This window comes from Vanessa tameamea, chromosome 25, assembly GCF_037043105.1.
Source record: "Vanessa tameamea isolate UH-Manoa-2023 chromosome 25, ilVanTame1 primary haplotype, whole genome shotgun sequence".
Taxonomy (NCBI): domain Eukaryota; kingdom Metazoa; phylum Arthropoda; class Insecta; order Lepidoptera; family Nymphalidae; genus Vanessa; species Vanessa tameamea.
The window spans coordinates 8,106,450-8,129,862 of NC_087333.1; the positions used below are offsets into that span (position 1 = coordinate 8,106,450).

General features: G+C 37.9%; 3 protein-coding genes across 5 annotated transcripts in view; 1 reads left to right on the top strand and 2 right to left on the bottom strand.

Moving 5' to 3' along the window:
* LOC113396219 (rhophilin-2) overlaps nt 1–17,032 on the top strand; it is an 87,449-nt gene extending 70,417 nt beyond the window's left edge. For all 3 annotated transcript variants that reach the window (XM_064218915.1, XM_026634080.2, XM_026634081.2), the window contains exons 3-16: nt 3,027–3,143; nt 6,808–6,935; nt 9,932–10,085; nt 10,417–10,558; nt 11,424–11,515; nt 11,840–11,989; nt 12,058–12,216; nt 12,308–12,386; nt 12,456–12,560; nt 13,995–14,100; nt 14,185–14,306; nt 14,525–15,114; nt 15,378–15,533; nt 15,621–17,032. In XM_064218915.1, the coding sequence (XP_064074985.1) occupies nt 3,027–3,143; nt 6,808–6,935; nt 9,932–10,085; nt 10,417–10,558; nt 11,424–11,515; nt 11,840–11,989; nt 12,058–12,216; nt 12,308–12,386; nt 12,456–12,560; nt 13,995–14,100; nt 14,185–14,306; nt 14,525–15,114; nt 15,378–15,533; nt 15,621–15,812 (2,292 nt within the window). In that variant the 3' untranslated portion in view covers nt 15,813–17,032. The remainder of the gene's footprint in view (nt 1–3,026; nt 3,144–6,807; nt 6,936–9,931; nt 10,086–10,416; nt 10,559–11,423; nt 11,516–11,839; nt 11,990–12,057; nt 12,217–12,307; nt 12,387–12,455; nt 12,561–13,994; nt 14,101–14,184; nt 14,307–14,524; nt 15,115–15,377; nt 15,534–15,620) is intronic.
* A 1,082-nt stretch (nt 17,033–18,114) lies between these two features.
* The window catches only part of LOC113396223 (mitochondrial S-adenosylmethionine carrier protein-like), a 260,338-nt gene continuing 255,039 nt past the window's right edge, over nt 18,115–23,413 (bottom strand). The window contains exons 2-7 of the mRNA XM_064218916.1: nt 22,580–22,637; nt 22,009–22,129; nt 20,853–20,998; nt 19,868–19,966; nt 18,646–18,801; nt 18,115–18,433 (exon numbers count right to left, since the gene is read on the bottom strand). Of these exons, the coding sequence (XP_064074986.1) occupies nt 18,158–18,433; nt 18,646–18,801; nt 19,868–19,966; nt 20,853–20,998; nt 22,009–22,129; nt 22,580–22,633 (852 nt within the window). The 5' untranslated portion in view covers nt 22,634–22,637 and the 3' untranslated portion in view covers nt 18,115–18,157. The remainder of the gene's footprint in view (nt 18,434–18,645; nt 18,802–19,867; nt 19,967–20,852; nt 20,999–22,008; nt 22,130–22,579; nt 22,638–23,413) is intronic.
* LOC113392855 (trafficking protein particle complex subunit 2-like protein) overlaps nt 19,583–23,413 on the bottom strand; it is a 177,136-nt gene continuing 173,305 nt past the window's right edge. The window contains exon 4 of the mRNA XM_064218918.1: nt 19,583–19,597. The gene's annotated coding sequence lies outside the window, so the exon portion shown is untranslated. The remainder of the gene's footprint in view (nt 19,598–23,413) is intronic.

Here is a 23,413-nt window from a genome sequence, read left to right on the forward strand (position 1 = left end):
CCAAATCCTTCCATGATTGAATAATTGCATGCAAACATCGAAATAAAAAAAAAACTGCACGAAATTCTGTTGACTCTACCTTTCTTATAAACTTACTTAATTTTATTCGATTAAGTACAGAGATATCAAACAGTTGCTTTTTAGCTTGTTTTTTACGGGTGAAATTTGGCTCTATAGAAAATATTAACCATCCCTTGACTGGCTCTACCTACCTAGACAGACTTACAGAAAGCCCTAGCACCTAGTAAAACCAACGTAATTATTTCATCCATTATAAATCCTTCCTAGTTGACTATGATACCACCGAAAGAATAAAAAAATTTTTTTGCTATACCAACGAATCCAGGACCTCCAGATCCGTGCCTCATTATCAAGCCACTCGACCGATGAGTGTATAATCGCAGTGTAATAGTAAAATACCATTAATACACAAGTTTAGTGAAAGCCGATACAGTTTAACGCATCAATGCTGCAACGACGAACGCGCATACCTCTGTCAACGAGACGTGATGGATTCCAATGAATAACAATGTAACTTTTGCTCCATATTATTTATTATTATAGATATTAACTGGCTGATTCATACGGTTTTATCTACGTACAAAATGTATATGTAACATCATAGAAGACACGTAGACAGTATCTCAGTCTCGGAATGGACCTGATGGAATGGAGCTGATAGAATGGAGCTGGTAGAATGGTACTGATGGAATGGAGCTGATAAAATGGAGTTGATAGAATGGAGCTGATGGAATGGAGCTGGTAGAATGGAGCTGGTAGAATGGTACTGATGGAATGGAGCTGATAAAATGGAGTTGATAGAATGGAGCTGATGGAATGGAGCTGGTAGAATGGAGCTGGTAGAATGGTACTGATGGAATGGAGCTGATAGAATGGAGCTGATAGAATGGAGCTGATAGAATGGAGCTGATGGAATGGAGCTGGTAGAATGGAGCTGATAGAATGGAGCTGATAGAATGGAGCTGATGGAATGGAGCTGGTAGAATGGAGCTGATGGAATGGAGCTGATGGAATGGAGCTGGTAGAATGGAGCTGATGGAATGGAGCTGGTAGAATGGAGCTGATGGAATATATTTTTTACGCTTAAATAATTGTTGCGGGGAGGTGGGGGGATGTAGGTATTGTCCTCGCTGACCCTAACCAGAACCAGCGCAAGTTTCGTTGAAATTAGTGGATGATCTTTTTAAGAATATATTTATATAATAGATTAAGCAAAGTATAAAGTTAAATGTTCTGTAAGCACTATAAGGGTTGCCATCCAGGGTTTTCTTGAAGAATAAACCCTTTTAAAATAAATGACAAAAAATATAATCACTGCTCAGTACCCGTATACTTTATTCCAAAAGAAGTAACAATAAAACAATCTTAGGTCTAAACCTAAGGTTAACCTAATATCTAAATATTCCTGGAGATTTGATAATAGCTAGGCTATATTGTGCACTACAAACGGTTCTCGATTAATATATATATTATAATTAATAATATAAATATATATATTTCTTTATAATACAATACTATTCCACATATATCCTATTCTACTTCAATTTTACGTACAAATTATCGATAACAACTTCGCCGGCATTCGAAACACTATTTTTAGGAATATTTTAAGTACATCAACGAAATAAACAATCAAACAACATACAGCCTGTAAATTTCCCACTGTTGGGCTAAGGCCTCCTCTCGCCTTTGAGGCTAAGGTTAGAAGCATATTCCACCACGCTGCTCCAGATATGCGGCAGAATTTCGTTGAAATTAGACACATGCGGGTTTCCTCACGATGTTTTCCTTCACTGCACGAGATGAATTATAAACACAAATTAGCACATGAAATGATCCCGCAATAATCGCTTAAGATGTCCGCGTTCTAACCACTGGGCCATTCAATCACAGAACGTTCATTATAATAGATTTATAGACGTCATTATTAATTTTATAATAGGACGTATAAAACTATGTCATATTACGTAATGTAATTAATTAATTATTTATGAAATAAACTGTTAAGTAACATTTTGCAATGTGATGTTCTCCTGACCGATTTCGATCACCGCGACCATTCCCAAAGGAGATAAGCTAACTACGCAGGACATATTATTGTGACGATCAATTATTTAAATTTAAAATAGGTGGTCTTACAAATTGACCTGATGATAAGTGCTCACAACCTCTCAGAGATGTAAGAAATATTAACAATTCCTTACATCATCTACGTGCCCTTGAGAACTAAGATGTTATGTTACATTTGCTCACTCGCCCTTTAAACCGTAACAACAATTAAAAGTATTATTAATATTTGTAAATATTTGATTAATATTTACGTCAGCCATCTCGCCTCTGAACAAGAACTGAAAATGAAGGAATACTTTATCGTTTAAAGAGCTATAAGGCACACATTGAGAAAAATATTAGAGATAATCGTGTAATTCTTCTGTCATATCAATAGCACGCGTTTTATTATTCTTTAGAGCAAATTCTAGATTTTTGAGGATCATATCTTCTAGCACTTATTATGGTCAAAATTAAAACAAATAAAAATTCTATAGGAAGATAGCGTTGCTGACTGCACTGTTTAAGTTATAATGAATGATGATTTGGTGATCTCCGTGGTCGAGTAGTGTGTACACCGGTTTTCATGGGTACGCCACTCCGAGGTCCCAGGTTCGATTCCCGGCCGAGTCGATGTAGAAAAAGTTCATTAGTTTTCTACGTTGTCTTGGGTCTGGGTGTTTGTGGTACCGTCGTTACTTCTGATTTTCCATAACACAAGTGCTTTAGCTACTTACATTGGGATCAGAGTAATGTATGTGATGTTGTCCAATATTTATTTATTTATTTAGTTACACAGCGCTCTTGTCCAAAAAGTCCTATCTTAGTACGAGTAATATGTTTGTTTTTCAAACTATTGTCATATTTTAATATGACCGAAGAAATGCCGTTTGGCCTTTTTTAAATCAAAGTATAAAGTAGTTTTATGTTTTTACTGATTATGTCTTTCTTTCCAGGGCTCCGACCCTCGCGTGGCGACCTGTCGTGGTCGTCTGCAGACACGTCGGTGCCAGCTCAATCAAGAGATCAACAAGGAACTTCGGCTACGAGCAGGCGCTGAAAACCTGTTCAAGGTAATCTTTTGATATTTTATGACGTATTCCAGATTGATTCGGCCACGGTTCCTGCTTTGAAGATACGATTTGCGGTCGTTTCTTTGGTAACAACTGGAATTTGACCACATCTTGGTAAACAGTCGAAACGCATTGAATTCCAATATTCAATATAATTTAAATTCAATATTAAAGATTCTCCCACCGGTTCAGAAAAAAAAAACACCTGATTTGAGAAGAACTGGCGACAGAAACTCTACGGAATACCGTAGAGTCTTCTGTCTAATTTTGTAATTGTTAACAATTTTTACCTTAAAACCTGTTCTCGTCCTCCTTTTCAAGTCGGTTAAATGTTGATCTTCGTCAACATGAATAAATCTCTAAATGTCAAGCGTCTAACCTCAATATTAATATGCTTATCTTGACCGATAATTTCTTAATCAGGAAGAGTTTGCAACTGTTTTATACCTATATCATAACACAGTAGCAATCTCCATCAAATATGACATAACATAAAATGCATGTTTGTATATCTTATGCAACATGTAACAGCTCGGTGTCGCTGTAGAATGCAAATGTGGTGTTGACGATTTGAATAAACGAGCCCGGGTAATTGTCACGATCGCAAACACGGAAGAGGAACATCTATTAAATTCTCTTACTTTCACGAACAGTGCGAGATTTTCCTTGCGGTAAAAAAATTTATACAGTAAAAGTAACGGCATGTGAATGTCCAACTGCTGGACTGAGGTCTACCTCTTCTCTTGATACCTTGAGATGAGCCTTAGTTACTACGCTGATCCATTGCGGATCAGTATATTGAAAAGGCAGAATTTTGTTTGAACCATGGATTCTTGGTCAGTTTATTAGGCTCGTATTAGATGTTGGTAAATTAAGATCACTGATTCGAGTACCGGAAAATACTACTGATCTAAACACAGTTTATAACTCTTTTTACACTGAGATGTTTTGGCCACTACAGTAGTGTTAATAACCAGTGTACTATAGGCACAAGGGACATAACATGTTAGTTGCCAAAGCATTGACGTTGTGAAGGATGGTTCATATTTTTATACATGTATTTGCCAATGTCTTTGGGAAATGTGACCACTTACCAACGGGTGGCACTTTTGCCACCGGCGATCTAATAGTATTATTAATGACATAATTCAACCGGAGTACCGGATGGAGACCTCCATTTCTAACTAACCCGCAGCAATAACAAACGCGGGCAATTGATTGTATGTAATTATGCGGCTTGAACCAATTGTTCGACTTTCTCTTTGATATTAACCTGCCCTGGAGATAATCGCACACACGAGTGACTTAAAAAGAAACCGACTACGAAGACAGTGTTCAATTATTACCAGGGTTTAGAGGTCCAGGGGAAGCCCCGCGGCTATAAAAATTAACGCCCATAACATACGAGTATGTTAATTTTATTTCTTGATCTTTATATCAGAGATCTACTCAGGGGTTAGAGTAATCTCTAAATTTCGCAGAACAGGATCGTGTAATGTTAGAAAATGTTATGTGACTTATGTGATAATTATAACATTCAAGGCATCAAAACAGCATATCTGCGTAAGACAGATCTCACGAGTGAGATTCGAAGTAGCATTGCTGCTCTAACAAGATTTATAATTAAAACTTCAGCAGTGATCGTTTTTTGTGTTGTTTCGAATTAAATTAATTGAATGGGTTTGATTAATTGCAGGACTCGCAGGGTTGCAAATCATACGATCTGTTTAATTTAATAAAATTATGGATTCTTTCGCATTTTCGTCAATTTTTTACTTTGACTTGACTTAGCTGGGCCCCCTTGAATCCACAGGGCCCTGGGCTGAGGCCCAAATAGCCAGATGGTAGATCCGGCCCTGGACATAGAACTTTTTACAACTAACACCTGACGGCCAACCCATAACGCGAATAAAGTCACAAGCGACAATTTGTCGATTATATGGAGAAATTAGACAGTTCACAAAATTAAGTAAAATGTCTAGCACGATACCATTTCCGCAATCAATTTTAGTGACTGTCTATTTTTTATTCAGACCGGAAGACGATGGACGAATGTAATTACGGGTGGTGTGTGGTAGGAAAGAGATCAGAGATCAGAGATCAACGTTGGTTTGATGACATTATGATAATAATGGGAGGGGTTTTTAATGGATGGTGGGAATTAGTATTTACTAGGAGGCCTACGAGCAGTGGATTGTAGGCCGTAGCGTAGGCTATTGTTAAAATGTATATCATTTTTCCCCATAATATATTTTTCGATTTATATAAAAATATTTGGAACCCATAAATCATATATTTATAAATTAGATCACAGTATCGCAACATAACTATATAACTGTAAAGTACGCATCTTTACAGTTGCATACGTCGATGAATAATTATACTTCCAAAAATTAGTAAAAAACCGTGACTGTCAAATGTTTTTTGTTCCAAAATATAATATTTGGCATATGTCGTAACGGCATTTGACATGTGATGATATTAAATAAACAAAGCTTAGATTAGTTATGTATCTATATGTACTACAAAAGTACTAAAACAAACGAGCCAACTATATTTTCTTGGTGTGCGTGACATATACGCTTGACACTCGCCCAACGTCATACAGATTTACTAGTGTGCGTATACTTGTGGCTAACTATTGGCCACTATTTTTTTCGAAGCGTTTAACAGTCTCTCTTGACATATAAATAAAATCAAAAACACAAAGAATAATAACTTCAAGAAAAACAGAACCAAAGGTTTGAAGTCGATTCTTTGATATTACTTAAGAAATCCGCCAAGGTCAAGGGTCAGGAACCCCCATGCTAGGGGACCACGGTTCGCTGCGTGCCTTTTGTTTACTCTACAATCGAGTCAATGCTCCTTGGGAAACGGAAATGATTCATGAGATGAACTTGAAAATACGCACTTAATATAGTTTACTAGAAAAGAATCTTAGATTTTTATTGCGATAACTAAGATAAGATCATATAAAATATGATTTCTTGTAGCTTTTTCTTCTTCGTTTTGTTCAAGAAGTTTCTTTGACTCGCTTTTATTGGTATTGAGGTTTTCCAAGACAAAATTACATTCAGACGATATTCAAATTATAGCGTTAAAAAATAATTCAACTGACAAATAACTATAGACATCATACTGATGTAATATTAATCAAATGTTTTATATGTACAACAACTAAGTTCTTAAATTGTATTTGGCTTTCGAAATGTAATACATACATCTATATATATATAAGGGAAATTTACTAACTGATTAATCACGTAATCTTAGAAACTATAATACCTACAAACTTGAAATTTAGCAGGCCTTATAGGATGTATACATCCGAGAAGGACGGATTTTACGAAACTCTACCCCTTAGGGGGTAAAACAGGGGTTAACATTTTGTATGAAAGTACTATGTTTTTGAAGTAAGAGGCTTGAAATTTAAAATGTATGCTCTATATATGTACATACATATGTGTACTAATAATGTATCTTTAGAAATCGTCCCCTTGTGGGGTCAAAACAGGGGATGCTAGTATTTTATATAATAATAAATAATAAATAAATATCATACGGCTCATAATATAATTTCTTTATATTATGAAAATGCGAACATACGATACATGCCAGGTACACGTAGAACCTCTTTTATTACAATTAACTATTTATCTTGCAGGCTACAACAAACAGAAAACTTCGCGAGACAGTCGCCCTCGAGCTGAGTTTCGTCAACTCAAACTTACAACTCCTCAAAGAGCAACTCGCCGAGCTCAATTCATCCGTGGAGCTGTACCAGAATGACAGGTGAATATTATATTTACCATATACATCGTCATCCAAATCCCTTTACACTTTATTAACTGAAAGAAAAAATTCTCATAGTTCGAGGTCACTTTGCCAGCCGTCAATTGACTATAGGGAATATTTTTACTGGAAGATTATTTCTGACAACATTTACCTTAAAGTTCCAGAAGAATGAAATAGAATCAGCCTTAACTTAACAAATTTTTGAGAACTTTGTAAACGGATCCATAGATCGAAGAACCGAATTAAGTTGCTGTCAACAGTCCCTTGCACAATCTAACTAGGCTTTCATCAGCAAGGAACTGACAAAAGAGGCATAACATTGCAACTAAATATGTGATTTGATGTTACTTCGTGGTGACAATTGCTCTACCAAAAGTGTTACCAATAAATTAATATTCGAATTCCTACGTCAAATCTGCTGTCTAACTGTACAAATTGGCGCGAAAAATAGTTAAACATCCTATCATAGACAAATCAAATTATTTTATTATTAAATAAAAACGTGTCTGGAATTTCATTTAATCCTCGAGTAATCGTTTTCACAGAGATGCGTTAAGGGAAAATAGTTTCGCTTTTAATAATCATGAGCCGAGAAAATAACAACCTTTACACAGAATAAAGTGTCGTAATAAAAGTAAATGGTTACAAAAAGTCAACAGCGGTAATTGGGTTAAATTACTGTGGTAGAATGAACTACGTGGTTTTGTAAATATTGTACATTAATAGTATTTTACGTTTGGGACCTTTTGCTTTTCTCACACAGACATTAAGTTCATAACGAGTTTAAAATATAATTTCAAGATTAAATTAGATTATCGTGTAATAACAATTAATATAACTAAATGAACATTTAATAAATTTAATACATCTTACAAATCGTTACATTCAATGATACGTTTTGGATAATGATGCTTGATTTGAGTTCGTTGTAAATCTGGTTTATTTTAAATGAGTACAAAACGAGTTTTTTGTTGGTACACCTGAATGGAGGCTGATTACCGAAACGATAGATTTTAAATATTGACGATTCAAAAAGGCTTTATTGTAAAGTATACTAATAAAAAATATTTCATTTGAGTAATGTAATTTTGACCGAATTATCGACCTCGGCGGAAAATCCTTGACTTATTTAAGCTGGAGAAGCGTATGCCCACAGTCCCAATGTGGGACTATTACGTTCGAGCATAGCAACTGTTGCTATCAAATATTTGTTGCGGATTGATATCGAATCAAATAATTATAAACCAGTACTATGGACCTATGCATAATACTCCGTAATAAAGACATCGTCTGCAAAATTTAATAGTCCGCAACAAATATTTGATAGCAACTATTTGGGATACTTGTATCAAAGTAGGAAATTTCACTGTTGCCTCATAGTATATTTACAACAATATTATGTATATTCACAGTAACTGTAATTGATCACTTTGATAGAATCTGTGATAATCATTGTATTTGCACGAGACGTAAGGGTAAGCTTATAACGCCAAGTTTCCGACTCCGCAAAGTCAATAAATCTTTCTTGGGGCAAGGTCCGTTTCTATAGTAAAATTCCGCAGATATTTTTAACATTGCCGATTCATAAATTCATTTGTAAAAAATACACTAAAAAAGCATATTATTTAATACAAGATTATATTATATGTATTTAACTAATATAACTTTGTTTTAGTTTCTTGCCCGACTTCTCGGTAGAATCTACATTCAGAATCTGTGGTAGCTTCTCTTAATATAATTTGTAAAATGACTATTCAAAAGCCTACTTAAATATAGTGTAGTTTGATTGATTGGTTGATTATATACACATACGCAGTTACACGCACACAGGCATAAAAATGTCAGAAATGACACGTGGCAATTGGAATAGGCGCTGTTAATTGCTAGATAAATACAGAACGTTAGTTAAAACACACAGCAGAATGTGAAATGTCATGTTAATGTTGTTTATTTTCCTGTTATTTGAATAGCCTATAGAAGTAATGATAAAATACCTTTTTATCTCGCTTGCAAAACGTGTTAAGCGTTTCTTCCGCGTGGAAGTGAGGCGATTTGTGGGACTCGCCGGTACCCAGGACGATCTATTGCCCTTTAGTACACCAGGGTACCCATTAAAAAACCAGCAGTACCCTCTCCGTCTTTTCAGCCACAGGATCGCTTTAGCATGCTACCGTGACGATGATAGAATACCCTAGGGGTACTTGGTGGGTGCCCCATTTCCCGCTCATTCAAAGCCATAGAGACCATTCGACATCGATACGAAAGGAAATCTTCAAATAATAATTATTATTTGAGAAATTTCCAAGTTATTATAAAATGATTTATTACATAAATCCCGTTAAGCTAAACCGTTCGTTGATATAATTAAAATTAGGAAACAGCGTGTAACTGGTACAGTTTCCGCCATTGTTGTTCTTTCCCGCGCTAACGTCGTATACTGGCAGGTTTAGTATCTAGAATATACACGTGAATCAAAGAATGCAGGTTTAAATCCTGACAAGCATCACCTTGTCCTTAAAAGGAGGAGAAAACTCTTGCCCAGCTGTGGGACATAAAAATTAATATTGATTATATTAGTGAATATTTTTGCGATTCAACGAGGAAATGCTTTAATAATTTCTACAGTAACTATTTTAAATTCATATTGACATATATTAAAGGACTTCAATGTTAGAAGGCATATTATTCGATACAAGATTATATCGATGATAAAAAAGCGTGGAATTAATGCTTGTTGACTTCCAGGCAGGAGACATGACATACATATATAATTGTACTTAACTAACATGACTGTATTTTTAGATGTTGAAAAAGAGTAACTACCGAGCTTCTTGCCGGTTCTTCTCGGTAGAATCTACATTCCGAACCGGTGGTAGCTTTACTTAAAATAGTTTGTTAAATGACGATTCAAAAGTGCTTGTAAAAGTCTACTTGAGTGAAGTATATTTTATCATTCTTATTAATATACTATTAATAAATAATTCGTACTCCAGCAAAGACTGCGTTATGCCGATGATACCCTTGGGTTTAAAGGAGACCAAAGAAGTTGACTTCAGAGAGCCCTTCAAAGATTTCATCTTGGAGCACTACAGTGAAGATGCGGCGGCCTACGAGGACTCCATATCAGATTTCATGGATATGAGACAGGTAAGAAGAAGTAACCGACCATTTTGGAATAAAGTTTCTTTTTTTTATGTAACCGCCCAGAGACATTGGCGCTGTAAGAAACATTACGAATTCCATACAATACGCAACCAACCTGGGAAACTAAGATGTTATGTCCCTTGTGCCTGCAGTTACACCGACTCATTCATTCTTCCAACCGGCACACAACAATACCAAGTACTAATGTTTAACGGCAAAATATCTGAGTGGATGGTACCTACCCAGACGGGCTTGCACAGAGCCCTACCACCAATTTTGCTCGAAATAGACAACTTCATGTGGATATAGGTAACGTTACAAGTGTCGTTCCCAGGCCATACGCACCCCAGTCCGGTCAACAGCTGGCGTAGCACTGCTTTTCAAGTATTACAACCAGCTGTACTACATCGAGCGTCGGTTCTTCCCGCCGGACCGCTCTCTCGGAGTCTACTTCGAGTGGTTCGATTCGTTAACAGGTAAATACATTACATTAACAGCCTGCAAATTTCCCACTACTGCGCTAAGGTGCTCCCTTTGAGGAGAAGGTTTGGAGCATATTCCATCACGCTGCTCCAATGCGGGTTTGTGGATACACATACATACATACATACATGTGGATATTAATTATTGATTACTAGTGATTACTCGTTGTAAGATCTACCAATTAATCATCCTAATACATCCGTGGTCGAGTAGTGTGTACACCGGTTTTCATGGGTAAGCCACTCCGAGGGCCGAGTCGATGTAGAAAAAGTTCATTAGTTTACTATGTTGTCTTGGGTCTGGGTGTTTGTGGTACCGTCGTTACTTCTGATTTTTCACAACACAAGTGCTTTAGCTACTTACATTGGGATCAGAATCATGTATGTGATGTCCAATATTTATTTATTAATACTACAACTACCGATTGTAACATCAGTTCTGTAATAATGATTACTAACATTAACACTTACACTATTTTGTTACAATGGGTAATCGTTAGCAATACCATCACCTTAACTTTTATATTACAGTGGGTAATTCATACAAATATTGACACCTAATTTTTATATTACAACTGGTAATTGCTACCAATACTGCCAAACATTAGCCTTTTTTATTACATTGAGTAATTGTTACCATTATTGATACCTAAATTTTGTTTGACAGTGTATAATTATTACCAATACTGACTATTATGTTACAATGAGTAATTGTAACCAATACTGTCACCTTAAATTTTATATTACAGTGGGTAATTGTTACCAATATTGACATCGAACCTATAATGTTACAATACGTATGTATTTAGAACTATGTATGATCGTTTTGTTTTTATTTGATTAATTGTAATACTTTCAGGAGTCCCGTCGTGTCAGCGGACAGTTGCATTTGAAAAAGCATGTGTGTTGTTCAATATTGCTGGCATCTACACACAGATCGGCGCTAAGCAAGTCAGTTTTGTACTATATTTTATTTGATCTATTTTTATGTATAAGTTCTGCTATGTACATTATGTTTAAATTTTATCTTGCCAATTTTGATGTTGTATTGTATCACGCATTTCAGCTCATTTTACTGGGTTACTTATGTCACATACTTTAGCGAGGGGTACATAAATATTGGGGTTTTGAGATGTCAGGGTGCTTGTATACTGGTGTCCGTCTGAATCAGAGAGGTGCAGGTACAGAATTACTGATCAAACAATCAGCTACATAACCCCTAATGAAGCGAACCCTAATGTATGAAGCGAGTCTCAAATGGCAAGGCGTGTGCAGGAGCGCGCCACGTGCGCGGGGCTGGACGGCGCGGTGGACGCGCTGCTGCGCGCGGCGGGCGCGCTGCGCTACATCCACGAGAACTTCACCAACGCGCCCTCCGTCGACCTCGCCGCCGACACGCTGCTCGTGCTCGGCACGCTCATGACGGTACGGCCCTCGCTCGCTCGGTGCGCGGCGTGCGGCGGCTCGGTAGTACAGCTCGCTCGTGCCCGCAGGCCCAGGCGCGCGAGTGCCTGTTCGAGAAGCTGCAGCTGCAGGCGCGCGACGCGTGCGGCGGCCGCGAGCGCGAGCTGCGCGACGACCTCGACATGTGCCTCGACCTCGCGCAGGAGAGCGCGCAGCTCGCGCACGTCTACCGCCAGCTCTACGAGAAGGTAGAGCGCACGCTAACACACCCGCACGCACAACACTGTCGCAAATTCGACGAACTGAGCCAGAGTGAATCACCGGATCGTCTCGTTGCAGATGCAGACGGAAGGCGTATTCAACTACGTGCCATACTCGTGGGTGTCGCTCGTCCACGTGAAGACTGAATTCTACAAGGGTGAGTACACCGCGAGCGCCGAGGCCGCCGCGGTGCCGGCGCCGAGTCGCTACAGCCGCTTGCTTGCAGCGCTGGCGCACCAGTACTGCGCCACGGGGCTGCTGCACGCGCCGCCCGCCGCGCGCGCCGCGCCGCGCCTCGCCGCGCTCTACGCGCCCGCGCTCGCCGCCGACGGTGAGGCCCCGCACTGCATTCCTTTAGTTGATATCATTTTAATTCAAGGTATGCTAGTAGTTGTTTATTAAAAGCAATTGTTATATGAGTAATAGTTTTAGGCGATGGGTCGCCTTGGAGTACCATCGCCTCGCTGAGCATACCAACCTTTTAGATTCCGATTTGGCATTCGGGTGCACCGAAGCAATCTTCTAGGAGTTCGGGACGACGCTTAATGCGTAGGATTGCCGGAAAAGGCGAATTAAAACCCGTGCCAATTCCGGAGTACGTGTCCGTAGCACGATCGGAGACCATAGGGACCAGCAGGATCACTAGTCTAATGAATATCCAAGGAAAGAAGTACCCTAAGAACTGCACTTAGCCGGAATTTAACCTCCGTCATCGTGGTATCACATCGCAAGATTATTGTTAGTGACCTTCCTCGGTTATCTAGAGTTGAGTTGGCGGTATGAGTCAAAGACTCAACGTCTCTGTGCCGAGATGAAAAAGAAAACTGACTGAAATTCTTTATGACAGCCTTAGACAACAGAACACACGTGTTCCTGAAGGAAGACGCACCAATCTCACGAAAATTCTGGCAATTAAGTATGTCTTTACCTTAGCAAATGCGCTGAATGCGCTAGTATTTTCATCACGAGATGGCATTTTGCAGAAGGAACCGAACCAAGAGTCTTGGTTCTCAGTCTTAATCCAAGACTGAGACTTGCCACCGATGGACACTGTAGTATACGGAATGCATAGTTCAGTACCCTGAAGCACCACGATCGCGACAGAATCCCCATGTGTAAGATGCAATAAAAGACTGTATATGGGATACAATCCGCTGAACTGGTGCGCCACACTCGGCAGTAGACCACAAGGCCGTAAATAGTGCACAACCGGCACTGGACTCCGAATGAAACAGCGGTTCGACGATCGCAGAGAGGGATCGACAATAACCCTAAGAAAAGTCAGCAGAAGGTCCAATAGGGAAGGTGTATGATTTTCATCTGGTATTCGCATTGGCGAGATGACCAATTGTGTCAGGTCATATGCTAAAGCGAAGTCAAGAACATATATCAGGGACACTCGCATACGGGATGAAATATGACAGCTGAGTTACCACTTTACGCCGACTTTTAGTGAGACAGCTGTACCTCCCCGACCGTGCTGGCCCATTCGGCTGCAACCTGTAGGTATGCAGTGTGATATTATCACTAAGAGGTGCCTCTTGCCGAACCGATGGTAGATTTTTTTTCTCGAAAATCAATAATTATACAACTATGTATGTATATATTTAATCAATATATATTAAATAAAAGCTTTAACTTTTGGTGTAAACATGCCTTAAAATTACAAAACTTGTTAGAGTCCACTCGTTCAATTCATCCTACGCAACCGAAATCGAATTCCCCTTTTTTCGTTTGTCATCAATTGTTTACGGAATATTTCTAGGTTTTAAATTCGACGAGGACTTCGACAACACGGCCCTCGGCCGCGCCCACCTGGCCGAGGCGATGGCGCTGTACGAGGAGGCCCTGCGGCTCCAGAGAATGTGTCGGTGAGTTCCCCTCGACCGCGTTCCTCGGCTTTGCATAAACTGCTCGCACGAGGCGCATGTGCTGACGAGACGAATGTGTGGCAGCGAGCTGCGCAACAAGGAGGCGCTGTCGGCGCTGGTGCTGGCGGCGCGCGAGCGCGCGGGCCGCGAGCGCGCGCCGCCCGCCGACGACTTCGCCGACATCCTCGACGCGCCCGACATCCTGCGTGAGTACGCCGACGCGGGCCCATGGCGGCCGGCCTCTTCGCTTGGCTAGGGACGGAGTCTCGGGGAGTCTTCCGCTATCACCTCGACTCCTTAGATATATTGTAGCTAGTCGAAGTGATGCTAGAGAATGTACTATTTATTTAAAGTAAAAACAAAAACTTACCGACTCACTTAAATTACGAAAACCGTATTTTTCATTACATTTTTATTATTCCAGCGTCTTCCAAATTTCAATTAGCGTTAACCCCGCCCGACTTCGCCCAGTATCGCGTCGAGGACCTGTTCAGGTCCCTGGGCCCGATCGCGGTGTTCTCGGCCAAACGGCACTGGAGCGCGCCGCGACTGATCCAACTGCAGAAGCCATCAGAAAAACGCAGAGAAACGAGAAGAGACCGACGAAACGGACGGAAAGACGACGAAACGAAGATCGAGCGACGCCAGAGCGACAAGCGAGACCGATCGGAAGACAACACGACGTATTACAACCAAATCATACGAAGCGACGAAAAATATTCCGACGATTACGACAAACATAGGGTCACGAAACAAAATGGAGTCTACATTAACAGCTTCGATAATAACTTCGACTATCATCCCAAGGTTCTGGACGATAAGTATGGATACAAGGAAAGCTGCAAAGACTATGGGAAGTCGAAGAATGGGAAGGAGAGGATTAAGGGTGAGCTGAGGAGAGTGGCCAGCGAATACAACGTGACGAATTCAAATGACGACGAGGGCTTCGGGTTCTCCGTGAGAGGCGACGCGCCCGTCATGATCGCTGGTGTTGAACCGAACTCTCTGGCTGATGTGAGTTAATATTTTTGTATTCATCAGTACACGCACTTCAAACGGTATGTACGCCAAAAATCCTACCGTGTAGTTTTCAATAATTCCCAGAAAATAATCCCTCGGTTTGAATAGTAAAAAGGGTTGTTAGATAATGATCGCTCAACCTTTCCCACTCAAGGTTCCCGCCCGTAACATATTAATAAGTAACGATCCTACCGTCCAAGAGCCAAAAGCATCCTCTCCCTTCTAGGTATAATAATATAATTTAATTCGTCCCGCAGATCGGCGGCATGCGCGAGGGAGACTTCATCATCTCTATCGGTGACCGCGACGTGAAGTGGAGCTCGCACGAGGAGGTCGTGCGGCTCATCCGCGCCGCCCCGCGCGCACTCGCGCTGCGCCTCGCCTCGCCCATGGACACGCCCGCCCGGGACAAGGTACCCGCCCCGCCCGGGACCCGGGGCAGACTGCTTTACATAGCTTTCAGGAGCCAAAAGTAAAATCTACGATTGTATGGTCCCCAGGCGTCTCCCGAAGTCGCACGCCAGTCGAGCTCCAACCAGGGCTCCGTGTCGGGCGCCTCCAGCGCGTCGAGCGGCTCCACCGCCCTCACGGCGCGCTCGGGCCGCCGCCCCCCCTCCTGGAACCCTTTCAAACGACACTCGCACGTCCCGCGCACCGAACACACCGTACACAACAACGTCATGTTCCGCTAGGCCCCGGGGCGAAGTCGCCGCCGCCGCATCTGCTGCCAGTCGCGGTTGTGGACGGTTCTTAACGCTGTCCCGACTGAAGTATGTCGGCTTTACACTTGATATCAGAGATTCGAGCGTCGTTGCCGCTCATCAGACTGTACAGTTGGCAACGTTCACAAAATTTAATTCCTAGACTGAATAAACGGATTTTTTAATATTTACATATTATAAATGTATATCTATTAATAATACTTTTATTTGAAACTTGGAAAATGTTATACTTTCGTCCCGTCTCTGTACTGTAACGTTTATTGCGGGTGGAATAGTGATCGTTTTGACCTAATGTTTGCATCTATTATATATTTAGATTCTAAATATATCATTAGGCTAAGGAATTAAATATGGCTATGACATTCCAAAGTTTTCATAACTATTTAATATATTTAATTTTCTATATAATAAAATTTCACTCATTCCTGTCCGACCGTTGAGAGAGTGCATTTCTGACATCCGTGATGGAATTGACGACGTGACTTTAAATATAGGATAAAACTATTGCTATCGTTTCCCTACGATTATTAAAATGTTTATTATTTTAAATAAAATATATTTCAAATAAATAATAAAACAATAATGTATGTATACTCTGTTACGAGGTTACGTCAAACGGTTTTACAGTGTATCGCCAGTCATGGCTCACTGACAGACGTCAAACTGCAACCTCCCAGCGGTCGGACTTGAGTAAATAAAACAAAAAATATTTGTAGGAATATATCGATTGGTGCTTTAATATTATTAAACTGTCCACATGTGTCATTTCATAATTAATCTTATTTATATTTAATTATCTTATTTTATACTTGTACTTGTGTTTTTTTTTTTTTAATTAATTTATTTTTTTTAAACTGTCACATCTTTATCTCGTTCAAGACGTGCACAGTTATCGAAAAGAAAATCGATTTAAACGCAACTTTTTAAACAAGGCAGCTTAAACAGATTGTAAAAAAATTATTCTTTATTTTGTACATTTTTGAATTTTAAATTCGTTATTGATTTTTAATAATGTATGAATGATTGGTATTTTGGTTGTGATCGATTTAAAATTTTTCGATTGTATTGATCGCACCCAAAAATTAATTCTAGCTCTAAAGTTTAGTTTAAAATGTATATCAATGTATAAATTCAACGTAAGTTAACATAATCACTAGTGTTGTAAAAAGTAAATATATTTTTGTGAATTACTACTTTTATTGCTTATTTACTATTATTACCAATTGTAGCAGAAGAACAGTTTTGGATGGGCTCTGCTATATTATGCACTACAAACGATTCTTGATTAATATAACTTTATTTATAATACACAACTGTACCCCCACCTCTATATTCTACTTCCAAAATTTCGATAAGAACTTCTATTACCTTCAAAACGCTATATGCAAGCTCGTCTGCGTAGGTACGACCGATATTCTACCGCCAAACAAACAGCTGCCGGAACACAACAATACTGAGTACTGACTCAGTATTGTTGTGTTCCGGTTTGAAGGGTGAGTGAGCCAGTGTAACTAAAGACACGAGGGACATAACATGTTAGTTCCCAAACTATAAAATAATGCGCTTTTATGACTCAAAATCAAAATATTTAAGTACAGTTATACATATATTTAAATTTTTATCAAATTTCATAATTAATTTTTCACTACCGAAAATACCCTTTTCTGCCATTGCCTATTAGAATCGACTATCAATCTCACGTTTCAGACTCGGATGGCTATTAATGTAAACCCTTTTCTGGGATATCCTTCGCTACGTATAATTGAAAATGCCTTCAAGAAAATTGTAAAGTTTGTCTAGACGAGCAATCTCCACCCAAAATTTAAAAAATAGCTTCCCATCAGTCGCCAAACACAAGCTAAGCTATTTGATTTAAATAAACTATATTTCACGAGATATAATGTTATATGAAATTATAAATACATATTATATAAATATTAATGTTAATAAATAAGACAGAAATTTCATTCAACATTTATTAATAAATATTTGTTTATAAACTTTAACGATTAAATTAACAAGTCAACGTATAATTTATTTATTTCATAATAAATTAATGACACCTTATTAGACCATAAATTAATACCACAATTTTAAACAAACGACCGCGTCTCCGTAACATTCAATGCGCCTTACTTTAAATCGATAGCAAAATTGTACAAAAAATGCTAAATTGTAATTGAACACACTACAACGTGAATATATATCTAAAAGATACGTTTGTAAAAAAGAAACGTCGGCGACTACAATTCCAACTGCAAATATGCACTACTATAAAAGTCAGTCCGTCCAACTGTGTGCGCACAGCACAGAGGCTATCTGTCGAAATACTTTTCAAACAAATTCTTCGAATAGTCGTAGACGCCGAAGAAGACGAACCCCCCCACCATGAAGGCCGTCATGCGCGGCGCGACGCCGGCGAACAGGCCGCGCAGGCCGGCCTGCAGGTAGATGTCGGCCAGCACGGGGCGGATGCGCACCTTGCGCGTGGCGGCGTAGTCGTCGGCCAGCATGATGCGCGTCTTGGCGAGGTCGAGCGGCGTGGTGGCCGCCGCCGCCAGCGCGCCCGCCACCGACCCGCTCAGCCCGCTCTGCACAGACACCTAGCACTGGGAGGGTTCCTCTGGTGGCCTGAGACCTCCTCCCCTCGGTATGAGGGATGATTTGGACAATATTCCACCGAGGAGCACCACATGTACCAGATAACAGAAAAACACACGCAGGTTCCCTAAAGATACCTCGGATTCAGGAGCAACAAAATGCAATTATAATTATCATATAATATACCCATAACCATGATCACCTGAAAACTTGTAATCTGTCCATCATTCCTATCTTTAATTAGGCTTTTGAACAGCTCCCACAGCGGCAGCTCGATAAAACTGAACGGCAAATCTCTCACAACAGTGGACAAGAAGCCACGATACACCCCATTGCGGAAACCGTCTGTGTGAAATGCCTGAAAATAAAAAGAATATTTTAAATGTCATATCATAGAAATGCCATCATATATACCAAATAATCAACTAAAAAGTCACTTGAATATTGAGTATAGATTTCATACATCCGGACAAGCAACACTTGGCTATTACTGAAGACTGTAATAGCCAAGGGTGTTCCAGTGTAATTGTATTAATGATAATGTCCTTATCGATTTCGGCTACAGTGGATATTCTCAAGAGACACAAGCAACTGCACACCATATGTTATAGTAGAATCTCTCTCATAATCCCAATTAGATCGCTTTCCAACAAGAGCAAACATATCCCAGACACAGAACCCGGGAGCATAAATAATGACTACCAGATTAAGGACTGATTAAAGATTTTACTGACAGAAAACCCAGTAACTTTTAAATTTCTTTGACCCTAGTTTTAGCACAGGACTCGGGATCAGTTACCTTATAAACTGAGAGCAATGAGGCAGTCTTATCAATTGTATCAAATCTGTAATACAAGGGACACATCACATACCACGTTACAGGTCCTTAGTCCATTATCTATAAATTAAACTACCCATTTGCCATCCTAAAATAATTAAAATAAGGCATTTGACAATGCGAAAAATAAAGTGTCAATTATTGTAATCAGTATATATTATGAGTTTAAAAATGGTTATTTAGTAACGAAAGTTGAAAATAAGAATTAATTTATTGAAAAATCCATAAATAAAAGTGCATTATTTTAAACGTTTGTCACTTGACACAAAACGCTTCTGATTGGTCGAGTTTTTGATGACGTCACTTGCTTGTTAACCTCGTTTGCCTACTGTATGTGGATTATACGTGCCACAGATTACAATACAGGCAAGTGACGGCACCGACCCCATTGCAGCGCCATATTGTCAAACTTGCGTTTTCGCGCGCTATTTAAATATGGAATTTATAATTTGATATTTTTCAGTAAATATGTACTACAATAAAAAAAAAACAAATTTTACTGGGTTCCGTAACCTTTACTAAATAATATAAAATGGATTTTAAAAACCAGTCAAATAGACTATTAGTAAACAATGACAGTACATACATGCACAAGTATCCGGATGCTGCTGCGCTTCTCAGAACCGGTGTACGTTTGCTTCCTTTGTTTTGCTATCTCAGTTGGAACTCTGATTATACAGGCTAACTGGAATAAATAATATCTGCTAAATTACAATCATTACGTTATATTATAAATATATTTTTTGAAATAGAGACATTTTTATAAATTCTCAATTATATAATATATTTCTGTCTCTCTCTTTCTATTCTTCCTCTTCTATGGGTTCTATGGGTTCTAAAAGCTTAGTTTAGTTTACAAATTATATAATAGTTAACATTCAACACTATCTTTAACATATCTGAAAAAAATAGGTCAATGATAACGTTGGAATGTGAGTAGTTAAAGATACAATGCCTACAGAGCTGAAAACTGCACTACGACTTGAAGATTACTATAAGTATTTGAAACGGGATATTTACCATGGTTTTATTTGTCGAATGTCTTGTCTCGTGAACAATACTTGTCTTGTTGACGAGACAAGATAATGTCGAAATATCGAGCCTCCACCAGATACAAATAAAAAACATGGTAAATATCCCGTTTCAAAGACTTGAAAATTTTTTTTTCGCCAAAACGGCAAACACTATGTAATATTCTAAGACATAATTTTATATCACCAAGTATTTAATCTCAAGTAATATAATAAATGCAAAAGAGTCTGTTTCTAATGCATTCATATCATAAATATTTAATCAAACATCATGCAATTCTGTATATACATTGTCAGAGTGATTCGATTCTTAACTCATCCCCCTCTTGGGGTATGGTGATCATGGGGCAATACACTACCAACGCCAGTGTCCGGTTCGCCGTCCATTGTAACGGACTAAGGGAGGAGTTTAAAGGAGACCAATAGAGGGATATCTATTGTCATAAACATTGACATTCAATACACTATAGAAGTATTTAAAATTTACATTCATAATGCAAAATATATACAGATATATATATATATATATATACAACTTACCACTTCCCCGACACTCGCTGCCAACATATGCACAAGTGGGGCATACTGAGTCTTCACCATCGGTTCAAATGCTTTCTTAGTGGTCTCATATGACATGAAAAATAATGACGTTGTAGGTATAGACGTTGTTGCCACTGTTAGTAAGCCTGTAACATACCGAACATTTGTTATATTTTTATTTAACAAGACACAAACAGTAAATGTTACATGCATATTCAAACATTAATTCATTTGTACATAAACCAATCAAATTTCCACTTAAATCTAATCCATATATAACAATAAACATCCACTTCAGTTACATTTTAAATACACAAACTAGATAAAATATTCATAACATCAAACAGTGAAATAAAACAAATTATAATTAAATTAACAAGCATTCATTAATTTCATTTTTAAATGTTTTGAGAGAACAAGAAAACAAATGTAAAATCATTAAATTTTTTGTTGTATCTTCTACCAGAGCAATAAATAAATACATTTTGTTAATTATGTTATATATAGGGCCGGACCGTAAGTTTAGAGGGTCCTGGGCTAACACTACTTAGGGGCCCACCTAAGACATATCTGAACGTAGACTCGCAGGGCTGCAAACCATACAATCTGTTTAATTTAATAAAATTATGGATTCTCTCACACTATCGTCTATTCTTTACTTTGACTTGCCTTAGCTGGGCCCCCTTGAATCCACGGGGCCCTGGGCTGAAACCCAAAAAACAATATGGTAGATCCGGCCCTTGTTATATATAAATACTTTGACTATCATAAATAATATTTATTTGTATAATTAATTAAATATTTGTGTAAAAGTCTTAACTTAAGTACAAATGCCTAGTAGAAAATTGAGATGTCCAATGTTATGAATGAGGTAATCTCAAGTGAAGATTACGGGATCAATCCTAACTTGAGATTTCATGTATTCAATTACTTACTTATATTATATATAATGTAATGTAACTTCTATGATGAACTATGTAGCTATGTATATGAAAATAATAGAAGTTGTTTTCACAGCAGCAATACAAATAACATGACAATATAATTATTACAACATTCTCAATTTTCTTTATATATTATATTCAAGTCTTAATAATATATATATTTATATAAAATCAAATTATCATTTATATATAACAGGAAGATATAATATTACCTCTATAAACTCCAGAGAAACCACCGGCTTTATGGAATCCCTGTTGACTCTGCAACCGAGTTTTGAGGGTGTCTAATGGGTAGAGGGTCACATCTACTGAAACACCGGCTACAGCGCCCGCCTGAAAGTTATTTATAATTGATATACAAAAGAATAATTATGACCAGAAAATGCAGATAGAGATAGGCAGAGATTTAAGTATTACGTTTCAGCCAATCTAAGATGAAAGAAGTTTATTTATTGGTTAAATTATTTGTCAATACTATTTCATATAATATCTTTTTAGAATAAAAAAAATATATATTGTAAACTATATGTCTAATTTGCTTTAAGCTTTTTTTAACCCTAAACATATTGCATCACGTATATGCAATGTGTTTAGATAAAAATATTCAAAATGAATATATGTGTTTTTATAAATTAATAACTACTACAAAAGTTGTTTAATGAAAGTGAAAAGTAGAGATTTTGTTCGCAATAATACTATTCTTAAATATCAAAGTAAAAGCGTAAGCGTTTAATTTCAAGTAACAAATATGTATCTTAATTTTTCTATTTTAATGTTACTTACAAATAATGGCGCGAAGTAAGACTTGCTATGTGGTTGTTTTCCTTTATTTTCCATGGTACTGATTTATAATTTATGCTATTAATTAATTTAATTATTATATTCTATAGAAAAATAACCTATTTCATAGTTATGCAATAAATATTACACTGTATTTCACCATGTCGTCTGTAGTTGAATTTAGTCAAGTAAACGAGTTAAACATTTCTTTAAATTAACCGAATATTACATGAGTTTTTTATTTACTTTTATACATTTTGAAAGGTAACTGATAACACGACTTTAGTGTTGCACTTGAACGTCATTTGTCATATCGATGATATGACAAATGACTATCGATGAATGATAACATATCGATACTCGTGGTATATGATATTATTAAATTGTTTTTTTTTTGTTAAAGGATTTACAATCACAAGTTAAACAAAACGTAAAACTTTAACGTTTTTTAATATTTCCTCATGCTTAAAGTACCATGGACTGGACATGGACATAGACAATTTCTCATGCAACTAAGTAATTGCAATTTAGCATTTATTGCCCTCTCAAGCCGAAATGCTGACTACCCACCGCTCTCTATTCGTAGACGTGGCGGTAATACAATATATATAATTATTATATTTCGTGTAGTCTTATAATACACACATATAAACGCACTATACATTTGAGATTATCGACAATTCTTTATTCATACGCCACTAGTGTGCATAGGTATTATTTACTTTTTTACAGCTATCATTAACAACGATATCAAGATATAATTTATTCATTTTGAGTTTAAATAAAAAAATAATACGCTTGAGTAATTTTGTATTACGTTTTATATTAAATAACAAC